Source organism: Benincasa hispida, chromosome 6 (assembly GCF_009727055.1).
Source record: "Benincasa hispida cultivar B227 chromosome 6, ASM972705v1, whole genome shotgun sequence".
Classification (NCBI taxonomy): domain Eukaryota; kingdom Viridiplantae; phylum Streptophyta; class Magnoliopsida; order Cucurbitales; family Cucurbitaceae; genus Benincasa; species Benincasa hispida.
Window position 1 is genome coordinate 1,342,549 of NC_052354.1, and position 17,930 is coordinate 1,360,478.

Here is a 17,930-nt window from a genome sequence, read left to right on the forward strand (position 1 = left end):
GAATTGTTTTGATCTATTTCTATCCATGTTTTTTTAATTATCCATGTTTATGACGTCAGCTACCCTCTTATCCACAAAATTAAACAAAACAAAACAAACTAAACTCCTACTGTGAATATGGATCTATTTTTTTTTAATTTAATTAATTAATAACTGACAACAAGATCACTTCAAGATTCGTACACGTCAGATCATTAATTTTCAGCATCGGTACTTACGTGTAGTAGCTGATCATAACCTCCCTCCCTTTGTCCATCTGTCATTTTCTTCCTCTATTTAATCCCCAAGTCAGCACCCAAAAGTTCATAGCAAAAGAAAAACAAAAACAAAAACAAAAAAAACGTTCAAAACAACAAAAAGGGAAATTGAATTTTTTTCTGCAAATTTTGATGGCCAGAACTATTGTTTCAACCCAATCAAAGATCCCCAAGAAGGTCTTTTTCTACGTTTTTAATCGGTCGTTGAACACCGCCGCCTCCTCCTCCGCTGCCGCCTTCACCGCCGCCGCCACCTCCCCTCCGCTGCCCCTCAATCTCAATTCTCCGACCACACCCACCGTCGATTTCACCGACACGAGAGCCCTTTTTGGGTCTCTCCCTACCTCCGACCTCCTTCATGCCGCCACTACCCTCCATGCCGCCGCCATCGGCCCGGTCGTCGACGTCGGAATGTGGGTTATGAATTCTAAATTGATGGATGTTGAATTGGTTCGTGATTTGGTTTTGGGTACCGTTAAGCATACATTTTACCGACAGTTTTGTGCCGGTGAGGACGATGCCACCGTCGCTAAAACTGTCAGACGGTTGCACGATGTTGGGTTGAGAAGTATGCTTGATTATGCTCTTGAATATGCCGACGACGAAGCATCGTGTGATCGGAATCTCGATGGCTTTCTTCGAACCATCGAGATAACTAAATCGCTTCCACCTGGTTCTGTGAGTACTTTTTGAACTTTGTGTTGTTCTATTTTAGTGTTTAAATTTGTATTCTGTTCTTCAACTTTCATGATTGTTCTTTTCTTTTCTTTTCTTTCTTTCTTTCTTTTTTTTTTTTGCTAACTTTTCTTTTAAATGTTATGTTACTATTCAATATTATTTTTGCTTTTTCTCTTAAAAAAATCTGAAAAAATATAAATTCTGGCATTCATTCCATTTTAAAATTTTAATTTAATTAAAACGTTTTGGAATTAACTTGAGACTTTAAGTCTATTTTTATTTCTTTATCCAAAATTATATGCCTAAAATGTATATTTATTTTAATAACATTTAAAATAAACTTATAAATTACGGCATTTGTATTTTTCAATAAGCACTAATTTGCGTGTGCCAATAGTTAAATGTTTTAAAAATAGAATATAAAAGTTCAATCATTTTCCACGAGTTTATTGTTTAGGCATATTCTTAAATTTTATTTTTAGAAAGGTTTTTTTTTTAATCTCATAAAATTTAAGCTGATTTGTTGACATTTTTTTAAAAAGTTAATTATTTCTTCACTTTATTTTATTTAAAATAAATGGTAGTGACTAAAAAAGTTGGCATATAAGAGTATTTTTAAAAAAATAAATAAAAAAGAATTTTCTGGAATAGTCAACGGTCAATGTTTCTAGCACCATTTCGATAAGACTTTGCTGCCATGTATGTATGTCTTATGAATAATGCATTGCCACGTCATTATTTGATGGCTTTATTCTCAAGGAACGGTGTATAATTTGCCCAATTTATATGGAAACAAAATGGAATCTTTCTTAATATTTTAATAGAATTATTTCTTCAAAAACATTTCCATCTAAATCTTCTCATTGCGAAAAAGAAAAGTTGACTAAGCAACTACAGTAATATTCCAACCAAGCTTGTTCTAGTTGATGTGACATATTTTAAAAAATACTAATTAAATTCGATGTATTCTTTTCGAAAATTTATGTCTAAATATTATTAAATTTCTTTTTATATTTGTCGTCAGGGTCTGATTGGATCTGGTTTGTTCGTATTGATGTGATATGTTTTAAATACTTTTCAATTTTGACAACTAATAGAAGTATTGTTATATTTGATTGATAGGCAAGTTTTGTGGTGACAAAAGTGAGTGCAATTTGCCCATTGAGATTGCTTGAGAGAGTTAGTGATTTATTAAGATGGCAACAAAAGAACCCTAGCTTCAATCTTCCATGGAAGCTAAAAACTTTGCCAATTTTCTCTGAATCAAGCCCTCTTTACCACACTCTTGAACAACCAAAACCCTTAACACATGAAGAAGAAAAAAGCCTCCAAATGAGCCATGAAAGGCTAATGAAAATTTGTCAAAGTTGTGTTGATGCCAATGTTCCTTTAGCCATTGATGCTGAACATACCAAAGTTCAACCAGCCATTGATTACTTCACTTATTCAGCTGCTATCATTCACAACAAAGACCATATTCCAATAGTGTATGGAACCATTCAAGCTTATCTAAAAGATGCAAAAGATAGACTTTTATTAGTTAACAAAGAGGCTTCCAAATTGAAAGTTCCACTTGGGATTAAGCTTGTGAGAGGTGCTTATATGTCAAGTGAATCCAAAATCGCTTCTTCTCTTGGCTTTGAGTCTCCAATTCACAATACAATTCAAGATACACATGTTTGTTACAATACTTGTGCATCTTTCTTGCTCGACAACATCGCCAAGGGCTCGAGCGGAGTTATTCTTGCAACCCATAACGTTGAATCAGGTAATGATCACATACACAATTAAGCTTTTCTTATTTCATGTTCAAGCTTGGTCAGTTTGATCAGTAGTAGTATTTCGTTTGGTGTTTTGAGTAGGGAAATTGGCAGCTACCAAAGCATATGAGATAGGGATGGGAAAGTTGAAGCAAAAGCTTGAGTTTGCGCAATTGTATGGAATGTCAGAAGCCCTTTCTTTTGGGTTGAGAAATGCAGGGTTTCAAGTGAGTAAATACATGCCATTTGGACCTGTTGATATGGTAATGCCATACCTTTTGAGAAGGGCTGAAGAGAATAGAGGCCTCTTATCTACTTCAAATTTGGATAGACAACTTATGAGGTAAAAACATATCTTTCATCTTACAAATTCATGTGCTATTTATAAGTGTTAGATGATATAATATTAAGATGTATCAGAACATGTGGTTTAAAAAGAGTTTTATATTCGAACTCCTTCCATATTATTTGTCTAGACAAAATAAGCTTAATTTTTTAGTCAATCGACGATTTAAGCTGAAGATGAGTATGAATTTGATTAACAAATTTGACCCATTTTAAATGTTATGATTCTTGCAGAAAGGAGTTAGGAAGGAGGATGAAAGAGTGCTTAAGGTGAAAGAAAGGGCCTTTTAGCAATTTCAACAACCTACAACAAGAAGAAGATTTGCAATTTTTGTTTATAGGATCACACTTGTTTTTAAAGTTTCCTTTTGTTACTATATTCATTTGTGTTTTGAACTTTTGGAAGTTTTAAATGTATCATTAGATATTATTCTGAAATAATAGGAGCTTTATAATTGAAATAGCAAATTGTATGTGTCTCTATCTCATATGAAAACAAATTAGATGATATATGAAACTCAATTAATTGTCACTAAAAAGAAAAAAAAAATTGAAAGAGAGATATGAAAATGAAATTCAAACCCAGAAAACAACCAAAGTGTCATGGAATCTCCTTTATTTCATTTTTCAAGACTTGTGTGTATGGAAAAAGTATTTAGTGAGTTAGCAAAAATTTGAAGAGAAACTGACCCACTAATTAAGAGAATTTTTGGAGAAATTGGACAACTAAGAGAAATAAAATTAAAGTTTCAAAATTCTCCAAGTCTTTTAAGAAGTTTGAATTTCATAGACTTTTGTAAATGGTAAGATAATAGAAAATAATGATAATAACTAAAGTATTTATGAGTTTACTTTTTCAAAATTAAAAACCAAAAATGTCATCAAACTATGTTTAAATAAACTAAATTTAAACTTTTTATAAACTAAATTGCAAAGTCAATTTGATGAATAAAAAGAATAAAGTTTTCTCCTTTAACATGTGTATAGGGTTAAACTACAAATTTTGTTACTATGATCAAGAGAAAATTAAAATTGAGTTCTTATAATTTTAAAGGTTAATATAGTGATTTTTTCTTACCGTAGAAACTATTGATAAATTAGTTTGCTTGGAAATTACTTTGCAAAACTAGTTAGTATGAGAATAATCTTTCTTAAAACATGGTTTCTTTAAAATATTGAAGATATTTAGTCACTCACAAATTTTAGGATTACTCCTCAAGGGTCGATATGCTTCTAACACTGGTGTCAATCCTGTGGACACAAAAGCATATATTTAGTTACTAGCATTGGTCTCTCTTTTGAGACTAACTTTTAAGTAAACCTTTGCGTTTAGCCTTCACCTAGAAGACTTTCATTCAAGCGCATACCTTGCTGTAGGTTTAGTACTTAGAAATTTCCTTGAGATTTTGGCTCTTGCAATGCTTCCAAATACACTTCACAAACTCATCCCCTCTTGTGCAACCAACACTTGCTCTAAGTGTTCCTTCAGCTGCACATGATCGTCCATAAAGGCTGTTATGCATCCTAGCCCTCAACGCAAGCTTTCCTCAGCCCACACAGCGAGTCAAAAGGGTTCTCTCTTGACTAAGCAGTTGACGTTGGGATTTAACCACAACAGGGTTATTCTCAACTAAGTAACAGTCTAATGTTTTATGATGAAAACAACTTTACATGTTTTATGCTTGGAAAATGTTTATATTTTCGTACAAGGTTACTGTAAAGATTTATATTCCAGTATGATCTCTTTATTGAGACTTATGCATGAGAATCAGTTTTCTTTCTTAAGTCACTCACTGGGCTAGCAAGCTCACTCCATTTTCAAATGTTTTTCTTTCTCCCAGGTAGCGGTCAAATCTTCAGAAGGTAGCTCCGCATCTGCTCTACCACTGAAAGACAAGAGTTATTCTAACCCGGTATTAACTATCCAACTTGTTTTTCTTATTTCAGCTACTTAACCCACACATGGTTAGTTAAATATACAAAACCATGCCATTGATACATAGATAACTAACTACAATGTATGAAATGGCTAAAAACTTCTAATAGTAGTGTATCCTTGTGACACGTTGTCAAACAAAATGAAACTCAATTTTAAAACAATAGAAACAATTTCGAAAGTAAGGAAGTTTCTCAAAAAAAAAAAAAAAATAATAATAATAATAATAATTTTAATGGGTAGCATTTTTAAAGCTAATAAAATAACTAATTATTTGGAAACATTTTTGAACAACTACGTAAATATAGCAAAATTTACTAGTGATAGACTCTCTTGTTAATAGACTCAATGCTAAAATTTATTGTTGATAAACTTCTATTGGCGATATGGTTTATCCCTAGTAGACTCTAAAAGTTACATCTGAATTTTAATGTATTTACAAATTCTTTTGTATTGTGCTATATCTACAAATCTTTAAGGGGGTGTTTGGCGGTATAATATATCAACTCATTATTTGGTCCATCAATTTTAAATGTTGGTAGAGTTGAGTTGGTATATTTTACCAATTCACCCAAATTCTCCGTTCTTCCTATGTTTTCAATGGCTCCACCCATCGACCACTGTCACACTCCAAGAACTAACTCCGAGCTCCANCGTTCTTCCTATGTTTTCAATGGCTCCACCCATCGACCACTGTCACACTCCAAGAACTAACTCCGAGCTCCAACAACTACCTCATATGACAACTTCGGCGACCAACTCTGGGCTCCGAGAACCACCTCCGATGACAACTTCGACTACCAACTCCGAGCTCTGACAAACTTCGCACGACCAACTCCGACAACCACCTCTTGTGACCTAACTCCGACGACCACCTTCGCGCTACCAACTCCGATGACCATTTGGCTCCGACAACAAACTCCAATGACCACCTTCGTAGGCTCTAACAACCACCTCCGACTACAAACTTTGATGAAAATCACCTTTGATGATCACCTTTGAGTGAGCAACTTTGACAACCAACTTAAGGCTTCGATAACCACCTTCGACGACAAACTCCGACAACCAACTCTAATACCACCTTCATGCGACTAACTTTGGGATCCTACAGTCACCTCCGACTACAATCTCCAGCGAAAATCATATTTGATGATCAACTTCGTTGACCACTTTCGCCCGCCCAACTCCGGGATTCGAAAACCACCTGCGATGACAAACTTCGACAACCAACTCCAATACACCTTCATGATATCAACTTTAGGCTCTAACAACTACATCCGGCTACAAACTCTAGCAAAAATCATTTTCAATACTCAACTTCAATAACTCCTTCCGACTACTATAAGATTGGTGACTGTTAAAGTATGTTGTAGGATTGTTGATTATATTTAAAAAATATTATTTTGTCTACATTAAGTGCAATATTTACACGTAGTGAATTCACATATCAAATGAGTATTAAGAATATTTAGACGAAAAGTATGTATGTAGTTGAAAAGTATGTAACATATAACAAAAAACCATGAAATGAATTTTTTTTCCTGGAACATTAAGAATTAGTGAAAAATAGAGATTTTTTATCTAATGATCCTCCAAATTTAGAGGAAATGAAAGTAAAACTGTTGAAGAAATGGATGACATTCCATTGGTTATTACGATGATGAGGGAGATTTAATTAAAAAAATGCATGACATAGTAAAAATATAGAGCAACAATAGGAAGATGAAGAAAAAGAAGAAGATTGGTTAGAAAGTTTTGATTCGCTTTAGTTTCTCATTTTATTTAACCATATTTCTACCAGAAATGTAATAAGTTAATTGTTGTTCATAGTCCAAAAAAGAAAGAAAGAAAGAAAAGTTCTAAAAATTAAAAGAAAAAAGTTACAATCCATATTTTATTCAAACAAAGACGATTAAAATTTTTGAATAAAAAAATTTCAAAACAAAAATAGTAATCATATAAGTATATTATTTTGAATTCAAAAAACTATATCAGATACTTAGACATATAAACTCAATTCTACACACCAACTACATGAACTTTACATATACATTAACTCCAAATATCCTATCTCTACTCAGCGTCCCAAACAGTCCCTAAATGTGATTGTCATATTTACCATGTCGTCAATAAATAAATAAATAAATAAAAGTAAACCTTGAAGTAAATTTATAATTTAAACAAAGCATATTTATCATAAATTTTAATTCTTAATTTAATTGAAAAATATTCTCACTCACTCTTCGTCCCAACCCCTCTGAAATCGGACGCTTTCTCCGCTCTCTCTCCCTCCTTAACTTACCGCCGGCCGCCGTCTCGCTCCGTCTCCGGCATTCGGGGATCAGTTTGTCCTGTCTCTCAAGAAGCCGATCGCTTCACAGAATCACGGCAACCATCAGTAAGTCCTACAAATAGAATAATCGGAAGCATATTGAAGAATTTTACTTCAATAGAGAGTATGATTAGAGGCTGTTTTTGGATCCTTTAGTTTTGTCTGTCTTGTTCGATTGATTAATTCAACACTATCATGTGTATCGTATACGTATTCGTATTCGTATTCTACACCTCAACTTGGGGACTATGTATGTAAGTTTCTTTTATTTATTCAACACTATCAATGTATTACATTCTCAAGAATCTCCTCTTTTGGCTTTGGTGTTTTTAACATTTCCTCTGTCGACAATGATGCAGAAAGCAGAATAAAGTGGTAATGGCGGAAAGTGCTCTTAACTTGTTATAGACCACCCATATCACAATTTTGCAATTCCGTTTTCTTCTGGGTTCAAGCACAGACCTACCTGCGAATTTCATTGATGATGGTTGTGCAGAGGCCCTAGAGGTACGAAATTCCTTTGCTATCTTCATCGATCTCAATCAAATATGTAAAAATGTAGGGTTTGTGAAATCGTTATTTCATTACCTTTCTGCTATGAACGTCGAGGTCGAATTTGCTTAGAAGCTATGATATCTGCTTCATCTGATGAAAATTGGTTTCCCAGAGCATGGATGTTTCGAAAGAAATCCATTACTTTTTCCTTAAATAAATATTGTTGAGTTTCGGCGTCTGTACTTCTTTTTGGGGATTTCTGGGTTGTTTTCCAATTGCCAGTGCATGAATAATTGATCGAATTTAGATATTATGCTGTATGTTAAACTATTTCTGGGTACCTGCCAGTTCATTCGGTGATTCCTTTTTCTTTTTTTCTTTTTTTCTCTGGAGCTAAATTGTCTATAGGACCTGCTCGATAGACATTTTTAGTTGTCTTTGTCAAGAAATAAGTTTGTTTGTTCACGTTTTTAATATTTTTAAATTGTATCAAATCTTAAAAATGAACATTAGTCGCTTGAAAGAAAAAAAAATGGCATTTGGCTAAGAATACAAAAGAGTTTTCTTGATTAAGGAGTTTAAAAGTGAAAAGACGAAAATGAAAAAATAAAAAGGTTGCGAGTAAACTTACATTTTTAAAAACAGAATGCCAAGAGTGAAGTTGTCTATGAATAATGCTTCAACTTTCATTTGCATCTGTTTTGGGTTTTGTTACATTGCAACTCTATTAATCGGCATCACGTTCTTAAACTTGTTTGACACTTAGAAACAAGGCAAGAGTTAACTGAAACACCAAGATTGTGCAACCATGGTTATTTCCCAGCAGCCAAAGAAAAGAGTGGCTTTTGTGCTTATTGACGGGTTGGGTGATGTCTCGTTACCAAAATTTGGATTCAAGACTCCTCTGCAAGTGGCCAAAGTTCCTAACTTGGATGCAATTGCTTCTGCTGGTATTAATGGTCTCATGGACCCTGTCGAAGTAGGGTTGGGTTGTGGAAGTGACACAGCTCATCTTTCTCTTTTGGGCTACAACCCTAGAGTATATTATAGGGGTCGAGGTGCATTCGAGTCTATGGGAGCTGGATTGGCGATGTCACCTGGAGACATCGCATTTAAGGTGCATTTCTCTACCTTTATTCCCACAGTCCTTCCCATTTTTTTTTATCGTTTATCACTGACTCTTGAAACACGGATGCATATAAGATAGAAACATAATTATAGTTGGACGTTTTCACTTCAAGTTAGAGCCTGAACTTAAACGAGTGAAGGAAACTTTATGCAAACATGATTTGATCAAAATCTATTATTTGGCATGAAAATGAATGCTTTTTATTTCTCATAATTTAACAACATAGTGCTTTTAACATGCTCAGATTTTTTAGGAGAATTTTTTTAACTTAATCATATAATTAAAATCCAGCCTCTCATCTCTTTCTCTCCGGTTATTGTTATTATTTATTATTATCATTAATTTCTGGAACTGGGACTCACATATTGTTGTTGCTATATTTATTTCTCTTTTGTTTTGGAGTTGTAGTGTGCTTCTTTCGAACTTCTTCCACATGGCTGCAGTTTCAACTTTTTTGCTCAAAATCGCATCTTCATCTTCTCACTGCGTTTCTTTATTTCATCTTTTCTATTCTTCTGCTATGTTTGTTGGGATATTTTGAAAGAGTATCATTTTCTATTCTTCTGCTATGTTTGTTGGGAAATTTTGAAAGAGTATCATTTTTAGTCTGCAATTGACTAGTGGCTTCACAATTGTAGTCAAACTTTGCTACATTGGACGAGAAAACAGGAATAGTAACTAGTAGGAGGGCTGATAGACACTTTGAGGAGGAAGGGCCAATATTATGTGCAGCACTTGACAGAATGAAGATACCAAGTTTCCCAGAGTATGAGGTTAGAGTCAGGTAGTTTGTACTCCTTACATCATTAAAATCATCAAATGTTTCATCCTATCTGGTCCATTTGATCAGTTCATGAATAACCATACTTTATTTGGAAACATTCCATTATATCAACTCATACTGGTTTCAGAAAATTGAAATTCAAATAAAAATTCTCGTTACAAGGTTGTTGGAGAAGTCCAAATGAATTTTATGCTCATAAGTCCCAATAATAATAATAATAATAATAAGATTATTGTAATAGACCCAATGACTTCAGTGGTAAAGGGTCATCAAGGTTTTCAAATCTCACATGCCCATATTATTTGTTCAGACTTTTATTTTCAAAGGTAGATAACAAGATTTATCTCATTATCCTTTTTCTTCTTTTCTTCCTGTAGGTATGCCACAGAGCATAGATGTGGTGTGGTTGTGAAAGGACCAAATTTGAGTGGGAATATTTCGGGAACAGACCCTTTGAAGGATAACCGCTTACTTTTGCAAGCAGAGGCCTTAGATGATTCTAAGGAAGCAAAGCTTACTGCAGCTGTTGTGAACGAGTTGTCCAAGGAAATATCGCGAATCCTAGTTTCTCACCCAATAAATGCAAAGCGTGCAGCAGAAGGGAAAAACATAGCCAACCTTGTTCTTTTACGAGGTTGTGGTATTCGAATTGAGGTTTGTTCTTTTATATTTTTTTCTTATACTATGTGCCCTGAGTTTTTATTCGTAGGATTGCAGTGTTGATGTTCATGTTTCCTTTTGTTTGGCTGTACCATGTGTTGATACTGTTAGGAACCAAAGGTAATATAGGATACCTTTGTCCCACATTGGTTAGAATAGGATGACCAATGTGGTACTAAAGTGGCTTGGCTCTCCCACTCCAATAACTAGCTTTTGGGGTGTGGTTCTCCAAGGTGCTTAAGTACCTAACAGATACATCTCCCCATGAAATGCAAAACATTTATATTTGTACATGTTTGGGAGTGATTTTGAAGGTAACATTTCAAAATTTTCATACTATTAGAATTGATTTTGAATGATTAAAAGCATTTTTTGAGTGATTCTTGAGAGGTTATGGGTTCAATCCATGGTGGTCAGCTACTAAGGATTTAATATCCTACGAGTTTCCTTGACACCCAAATGTTGTAATTTTAACCCTTTACGAATCACTCCTAAACATGCCAATATTCTTCTTTGGGAATGATGTTTGTACACCATCGGCCGTTTACATTAATGAAAAAATATAACCAGTTGCAATTCAATGTGTAACTCATGCACTTGAAAAACTTGTATAATTCGGATCAGGTAGAAACTTGGGATCTCTCGCATTCAAGTTGTCTTTTACTGAGATGTTATCCATGACAGTGACAGCAAGTGCATTGATGAACTTCAATGAAAGAACTCTCACACAGCTTACACTCTGCATAACAGGTTCCTCCATTTGAGAAGAAACATGGTTTATGGCCATGCATGGTGGCACCCACTAAAATTATAGCTGGTCTGGGCTTGTCACTAGGAATTGATATCCTAGACGCTCCCGGAGCAACTGGAGATTATCGAACACTTTTAACCTCAAAAGCTACTGCAATAGCAAAGGGACTCTCAGCTCCTTTGCAATCCTGTCCCAATGTTTTTGTGCCAGGAGAAGATGAACTCAAACCAGGTCGGGCTGATGGTTACGATTTTGGGTTCCTTCATGTCAAGGTTGGTTCATTTTCTCCTTAACTCTAAAAAATATGTCCGTTAGTCGATAAATTTTTAGAACCCCTCTTTTAGTTCTCATCACATATGCAACTAAGCAATGGAGACACTGCAGCAATGTTTTTGGCTGTTGAAGAGGATTATCGGATACTGTCTATTTGAAGATTTGTCACCACTCACCAAAAATCTTAGAAAAAGATTATTCAAAGAATTAAAAAAAAAAAACAGTTATAAAATATGCATAGTAATATTGGAATGCCATGAATCTGATATCTAGCGCTCCAAACGATCAAGTCTCATATTTGTTATATTTACATTATTTACGAATTTTGACCCTAGAGTTTAGAGAAGTACGTTATATAAACTCTCTAACCTTAGAGGCACATTTGATTGTATTCTGAATTTTTTTGTTTAATAACACTGTTATCTCCCTCTGCCCATGGACATTGTTAATGCACGGTTAGTAAACCACGTAAATCTATGTCAATTCTCTATTACTTCACGTTTTCTTTTTTCTTTATTTGTCAATTCCATAACACATGGTTTTGTTTATTTGTAATTACATTGAAAGTCTACTCTCAGAATGTGGTTACTTGACAATCTTGTAGGCAATAGATGATGCCGGGCACGATAAGGCAACTATATTTAAAGTCAAGGGAATGGAAGCTGTTGATAGAGCAATAGGACAACTAGCCAAGCTTCTCTGGAAGGCAGAATCCAGTGGGAATTTCCAGTACTACCTGTGTGTGACAGGAGACCATTCTACTCCAGTTGAGTATGGAGATCACAGTTTCGAGCCAGTTCCGTTTACAATGTGTAGATTGAAAGACTTTGTAGGCGCTGTGGGTGGGGAGTCGGTAATTGCAGGCATTTCTCTCGACCCGTTTCCGCTTCCAACAGTCGTACCCGGTGAGGACTTGGAGAGGAGAGAAATTGAGAAGGTGGAAGAAGAGAAAAACAAAGAGTGCCAGGCTTTTGGTGGTGACTCAGTTTGTGAGTTTGATGAGATTACAGCTGCCAAGGGATGTCTTGGGCGCTTTCCTGGTGGAGAGATGATGGGTATTATTAAGAAATTCCTCACATTGGATGCATGAATTGCTTCAGTTCAGGTGGCTTTTATTTATGTACGTTTTCTTTTATTATCAAATTGATGAAGAATCATGAATCTCGACCAATCGGAACAACACCATCCCCTGAAGTGAATGCTGTGAATTTTAATGATAATCAAGGTAAAGGTCAAGGTCATGGTCGAGGTCGTGATCGTGGCAGAGGAAGAAATAATTATTATTTTCGTGGTGGTCGTTCTAATCATTTAAATTTTAAAAGAATCACATAAAATGATGATCACAAAGGAAAAACTTCACAAGATAAAAGTTCAAAGAGTGTTGAAAATAAATGCTTCCGATGCAGAATGATTGGGTATTGGTCACATACCTGCCATACGTTAAAACACTTAGTTAACCTCTATTAAGCCTCTCTAAAGGAAAAAGAGAAAAATGTGGAAGCAAATTCTGCATACCAAGATAATGACATTTTCTGAATCTCCTGAAGAGAAGATTGGCATAGTTGGTGACACATCAAGTGTTTCTTTTGACTTTGAGAATATATAGACTTAATGTTGTTGTTTTCTTTTTATCTATCTTCATGTTTTTTTTAATAACTTTTGTATATTTTAAGTGTTGTTTTTCTTATTATAATATATATATATATATATATATAATGAAGAAACATGGAACATTTTCATTTGTTGGGTGTTTCAAAAATGAGCAAAAAAAATCTATATCTGGTAAACAGTGCAATTACACATACAATACTTACAAATAAAAAATATTTTTCCAAATTGACAATGTTGAAAGCAAAGTAAATACAATATTATGTTATGCAAACTTGATTGAAGGTTTTGGAAAAACAAATATTATTTTGTCTAGAGGAATAAAATTTACAATTAACAATATATTGTTCTCTAGTCAATCAAAGAGAAATCTTCTAAGTTTTAAAGATATATGTTACAATGGTTATCATATTGAGACTAATAGTAAGAATAATGTGGAATATCTACTGTTTTAAATGAAAAACATATGTTAGAAGAGTTTTCTGCTTTATCTTCTAGATTGTATTATACTCATGTACGAGTAATTGAAATATATGCAACAATGAACCTGAAGTTCATGAATTCAGACATATTTACAATTTGACATGATCAATTAGGTCATCCAGGATCTATAATGATGAGGAGAATTATTGAAAATCCAAATGGACACTCATTGAAAAACCAAAAGATTCTTCAATCTAATGAATTATCATGTGATGCTTACTCTCAAGAAAATTTGATAATTAGACCATCATCATATAAAGTGGGGACCAAATCACTTGCATTTTTAGAACAAATTCATGGTGAAATATGTGGACCCAATAACCCACCAAATAGACCATTTAGATATTTTATGGTATTAATAAATGCATCCAGCAGATGGTCACATGTACGATTATTATCAAGTCAAAATCTTGCATTTGCAAGATTATTTGCTCAAATAATTAAGTTAATAGCACAATTTCCTGATTATACAATTAAGACCATTCGTCTTAATAATGTTGGTGAATTTACATCCAAACTTTTGATAATTATTGTATGTCAATTGGAATAAGTGTTGAACATCTTGTAGCTCATGTTCATACACAAAATGGTTTAGTAGAATCATTTATAAAACGTTTGCAATTAATTGCAAGATCATTACTTATAGAGCTAAGCTTCCTTCATCTATATGGGGATATGTTATTTGGCATGCAGCGTCACTTGTACGCATTAGGCCAATAGCTTAGATAAGTACTCGCCACTACAATTGGCTTTTCCATCTGATAATTTTTGGATATGCAATATATGTTCCAATTGCTCCACCACAATACACTAAGATGGGGCTTCAAAGGAGGTTAGGAATATATGTTGGATATGATTCCCCATCAATTATTAAATATCTTGAGCTCCTGACAGGTGATGTATTTACTGCACAATTTATTGATTGTCATTTTAATGAGACAAATTTTCCAACATTAAGGGGTGGGGGTGAATTAAGAAGTTGGAAAAAGAAATTACATGAAATACATTGTTATTGTATCATTTAGATCTCTGTATAGATCAATGTGAACTTGAAGTTTAGAAAATAATTCATTTACAAAATATAGCAAATCAATTACCAGATGCATTTCTAGATGCAAAGAAAGTAACTAAGTCACATATACCAGCTGCAAATGTTCCATAAAAAATTGATATCACAACACAACAAGTTGTCACTAATGAGTCTGGAACAAAGCGTGATAGACCAATGGGTTCCAAAGATAAAAATCCTCGAAAACAAAAATTAATTAATAGTGAGAAAGACTTGGTTGAGGATGTAAATACCCATAAAGAAATCCTCAACATGGCTAGTGAGGAAGGTGAAATACCTAAAGATAATAATGAGATTTCAATAAACTATGTCATGGCAGGAAAAAGATGGAATCGAACTAATGTAATTATTGACAACATTTTTGTGTTTAATGTTGCTTTTGATATTACATATGAAAATGAGGATCCTGAACCAAAATCTGTTGAAGAATGTTGATAAGAAAAGATTGGCTTCAGTGGAAAGAAGCAATCGAGGCAGAATTGGTTTGACTGTGTATAAAAGTCTGGATATGCATCTTATGGATGTAGTCACAACATATTTATATGGATCTCTTGATAATGATATTTATATGAGAATCCTAAAAGGATTTAAGATACCTAAAACATATACATCAAATTCCCATGAATGATATTCAATAAAGTTATAGAGATCACTATATGGATTGAAACAATCAGGACGGATGTGGTACAATTGCCCGAGTAGATATTTATTGAAAGAAGGATATCAAAATAATCCAATATCTCCATGTGTTTTTATAAAGAAATCACAATAAGGATTTATTATTATAACTGTATATGTTGATGACTTGAATATAATTGAAACTCTTGAAGAGTTTTCAAAGGCAATAGAATATCTTAAGAAAAAATTTGAAATGAAAGATTTCGTAAAAACAAAATTTTGCCTTGATTTGCAAATCGAGCATTCATCAGTCAACTTATATAGGAAAAATTTTGAAAATATTTTATATGGACAAAGCACATCCATTAAATATTTCAATGGAAGTTCGTTCATTGATATAAAGAAAGATATATTTCGACCTCGAGAAGATAATAAAGAACTTCTTGGTCCTGAAGTATCATATCTTAGTGCAATTGGTACACTTATGTAACTTGTTAATAATACAAGACCAGATATTGTATTTTCAGTAAATTTATTAGCTAGATATAGTTCTTTTCCTATAAAAAGAAATTGGAACGGAATTAAGCATATACTCCACTATCTTCGAGGAACAATCGATATGGGTTTGTTTTATTCAAATAAATCAAATTTTGATCTAGTTGGTTATGTAGATTCTAGATATTTATCTGATCCACACAAAACTAGATCTCAAACAGGTAATCTGTTCACATGTGGAGAAACTGCTATATCACGGAAATTGGTGAAACAAACTATAACGATCACTTCCTCAAATCATGCTGAAATTCTTGCAATTCACGAAGCTAGTCGAGAATGTGTATGGCTAAGTTCAATGACTTAGCACATTCGTGAAACGTGTGACTTGTCTTCTAGTAAAAACCTTCTAATAATATTATATGAAGATAACACAGCTTGCATAGCCCAAATCAAAGGAGGATATATTAAAAGAGATAGAACAAAACATAGTTCATCGAAGCTTTTCTACCCTTATGATCTTGAAGAAAATGACGACATCATTGTACAACAAATTTATTCGAAGGATAACCTGGCAGACTTATTTATAAAGGTATTATCAACCGCAACTTTTGAAACATTGGTGCACAATATTGGAATGTGGCAACTCAGAGATCTTAAGTAATGTTTTCATAAGGGGGAATAAATATATTTTATTTTTTAGGAATATGTATTATATGAAATATGTACTTGTTTTCCTTCACTAGGGTTTTTCCTTGTAAGATTTTAACGAGATATATTTTATATATATATATATATATATATGGGCATCGCTAAGGGGTATTAATGAATAATTTAATAGAAAATAGATACTCATTACCTTAGTGGTCCTAAAGGCCACTGTGGTCAACTTGTTCACGAGAGTTTCCGGAGACAACACGTGTTTCGTGGAGTTGAACCATGAGTTGGGAGTATAGTTGTGATGTTGGAGTTGATTTGATGCGATTGTGGTTCGATCTCTAAATATTTGATCCTCTTGATTCTCTCTCAATTGGGTGAATAATGCTTGATTGGAAGAAGGAAAAGCAGCCGAAACATTTCTTGAAGTAGAAAAGTCTTGGAAGCTTGGAGTAGAAGTTTTTGAAGAGTATTTGTGTCTTCAAAAGGTCTTCAGCCCTTATAGGAGCGCGCTTCAGAGTCTTGGAAGTTTTGAAGTAAAGTCTTGGAAGGTAATTTGTGTCTTCAAAAAGGTCTTTCTACCTTATAGGAGTGTAAGCTTCAGAGTCTTGGAAGTTGAAGTAGAAGTTTTGGAAGAGTATTCGTATCTTCAAAGGTTTTTGCCTATAGGAGTGCAGCTTTCAAAGAGTCTTGGAAGCTTGAAAGTAGAAAGTTTTGGAAGAGTATTGTGTCTTCAAAGGTCTTCTGCCTTATAGGAGTGTAGGAGTCTTGGGAGTCTGCTGCTTTGTTAGTTGAATTTCTCCTCTAGTCTTCTGACAGGTAGAAAATATTTGCCCTTACAACATGAAGAGAACTTCTTTTATTTATAGAGTTTCTGAGGTAGGCTTCGTGGCGCTTGGTTGGTCATGGGCCTGACCCTTGGGTTCAATTAGTTGGTTTTGGGCCTGATCTGGAAAATTTGGGTCCAATTCAACTTTTTGTTGTAGTTTGGACTTTAAAGCCCAAATGAAGTAATATCAAAATTGGACGCAATTTAATCTCATCTGATTCATCCGCGTGACGTCATCGAAACTTGTCTCAATTCAATTTTGGGACCATGTGTCAACTTCTAATTGGACCCAAAGTCAATGAATTTAGAAATTCATCGTTAATTTAGCAAACAACGTGGTGACTTGTGAATTAAGTCCAAAATTTTTCATTTCAACAAATGCCCCATTTTTTCGAGATTTAATGCATGTATAATGGCGAATGGGAATCTCGAAAAAAATGTAAGTTTTTTATTTGAGATCAAAGTATGATTTTTTTACTCTTTCAATTTGATTGCATCATCATGGATAAAAATATGAGAATTTAGCTCAAAATTTTTTTTGAAAAATCTTGTTTTCGTTTGACACACTTTCGCTAAGTAAACTTTAATTTTTGAATAAAGTAGAATTATGTTCTACTTTAATTGAAAATTTAATTTAAATTCGAATTCGGAATAGAATTTGGGGTGAAATTGAAAAATCTTATGCAATTTTGGTTTGAGATAAAAATTTGGGAATATGCTCAATTTTACTTGGAATGAAGTATAGAAATCTAAGGTTGATTTAAATTTGAGATA

The 17,930-nt window shown here is 33.7% G+C and overlaps 2 protein-coding genes across 3 annotated transcripts; both read left to right on the top strand.

Annotated features, from left to right (window-relative positions):
- Positions 1 to 275: 275 nt before the first annotated feature.
- On the top strand, positions 276 to 3,519 carry LOC120080454 (proline dehydrogenase 2, mitochondrial-like). The gene is made up of 4 exons (XM_039035108.1): positions 276 to 935; positions 2,058 to 2,703; positions 2,798 to 3,038; positions 3,275 to 3,519. Exons 1-4 carry the CDS (start codon positions 390 to 392, stop codon positions 3,312 to 3,314), a joined length of 1,473 nt encoding a protein of 490 aa, XP_038891036.1. The 5' UTR covers positions 276 to 389; the 3' UTR covers positions 3,315 to 3,519.
- A 3,682-nt stretch (positions 3,520 to 7,201) lies between these two features.
- Positions 7,202 to 12,686, top strand: LOC120080127 (probable 2,3-bisphosphoglycerate-independent phosphoglycerate mutase). Of its 2 annotated transcripts, none has more exons than XM_039034691.1 (7): positions 7,202 to 7,374; positions 7,668 to 7,815; positions 8,570 to 8,920; positions 9,571 to 9,716; positions 10,094 to 10,370; positions 11,127 to 11,399; positions 12,005 to 12,686. In XM_039034691.1, the coding sequence occupies exons 3-7, from the start codon at positions 8,612 to 8,614 to the stop codon at positions 12,488 to 12,490; spliced, it is 1,491 nt and encodes a 496-aa protein (XP_038890619.1). In that variant the 5' UTR covers positions 7,202 to 7,374; positions 7,668 to 7,815; positions 8,570 to 8,611; the 3' UTR covers positions 12,491 to 12,686. The 2 variants fall into 2 exon arrangements, with proteins under 2 accessions (XP_038890619.1, XP_038890620.1); XM_039034692.1 differs by lacking the exon at positions 7,202 to 7,374 and adding an exon at positions 7,435 to 7,562.
- Positions 12,687 to 17,930: the final 5,244 nt, after the last annotated feature.

What these genes read in the sequence shown, in the direction of transcription:
- LOC120080454 (XM_039035108.1), top strand. Translation starts at nt 390, where the DNA reads ATGGCCAGAACTATTGTTTCAACCCAATCAAAGATCCCCAAGAAGGTC. An exon ending in AACCCATAACGTTGAATCAG is followed by an intron (nt 2,704 to 2,797) that starts GTAATGATCACA and finishes TGTTTTGAGTAG; the next exon opens with GGAAATTGGCAGCTACCAAA. An exon ending in TTGGATAGACAACTTATGAG is followed by an intron (nt 3,039 to 3,274) that starts GTAAAAACATAT and finishes TGATTCTTGCAG; the next exon opens with AAAGGAGTTAGGAAGGAGGA.
- LOC120080127 (XM_039034691.1), top strand. Translation starts at nt 8,612, where the DNA reads ATGGTTATTTCCCAGCAGCCAAAGAAAAGAGTGGCTTTTGTGCTTATT. An exon ending in GAGTATGAGGTTAGAGTCAG is followed by an intron (nt 9,717 to 10,093) that starts GTAGTTTGTACT and finishes TTCTTCCTGTAG; the next exon opens with GTATGCCACAGAGCATAGAT. An exon ending in TTGGGTTCCTTCATGTCAAG is followed by an intron (nt 11,400 to 12,004) that starts GTTGGTTCATTT and finishes ACAATCTTGTAG; the next exon opens with GCAATAGATGATGCCGGGCA.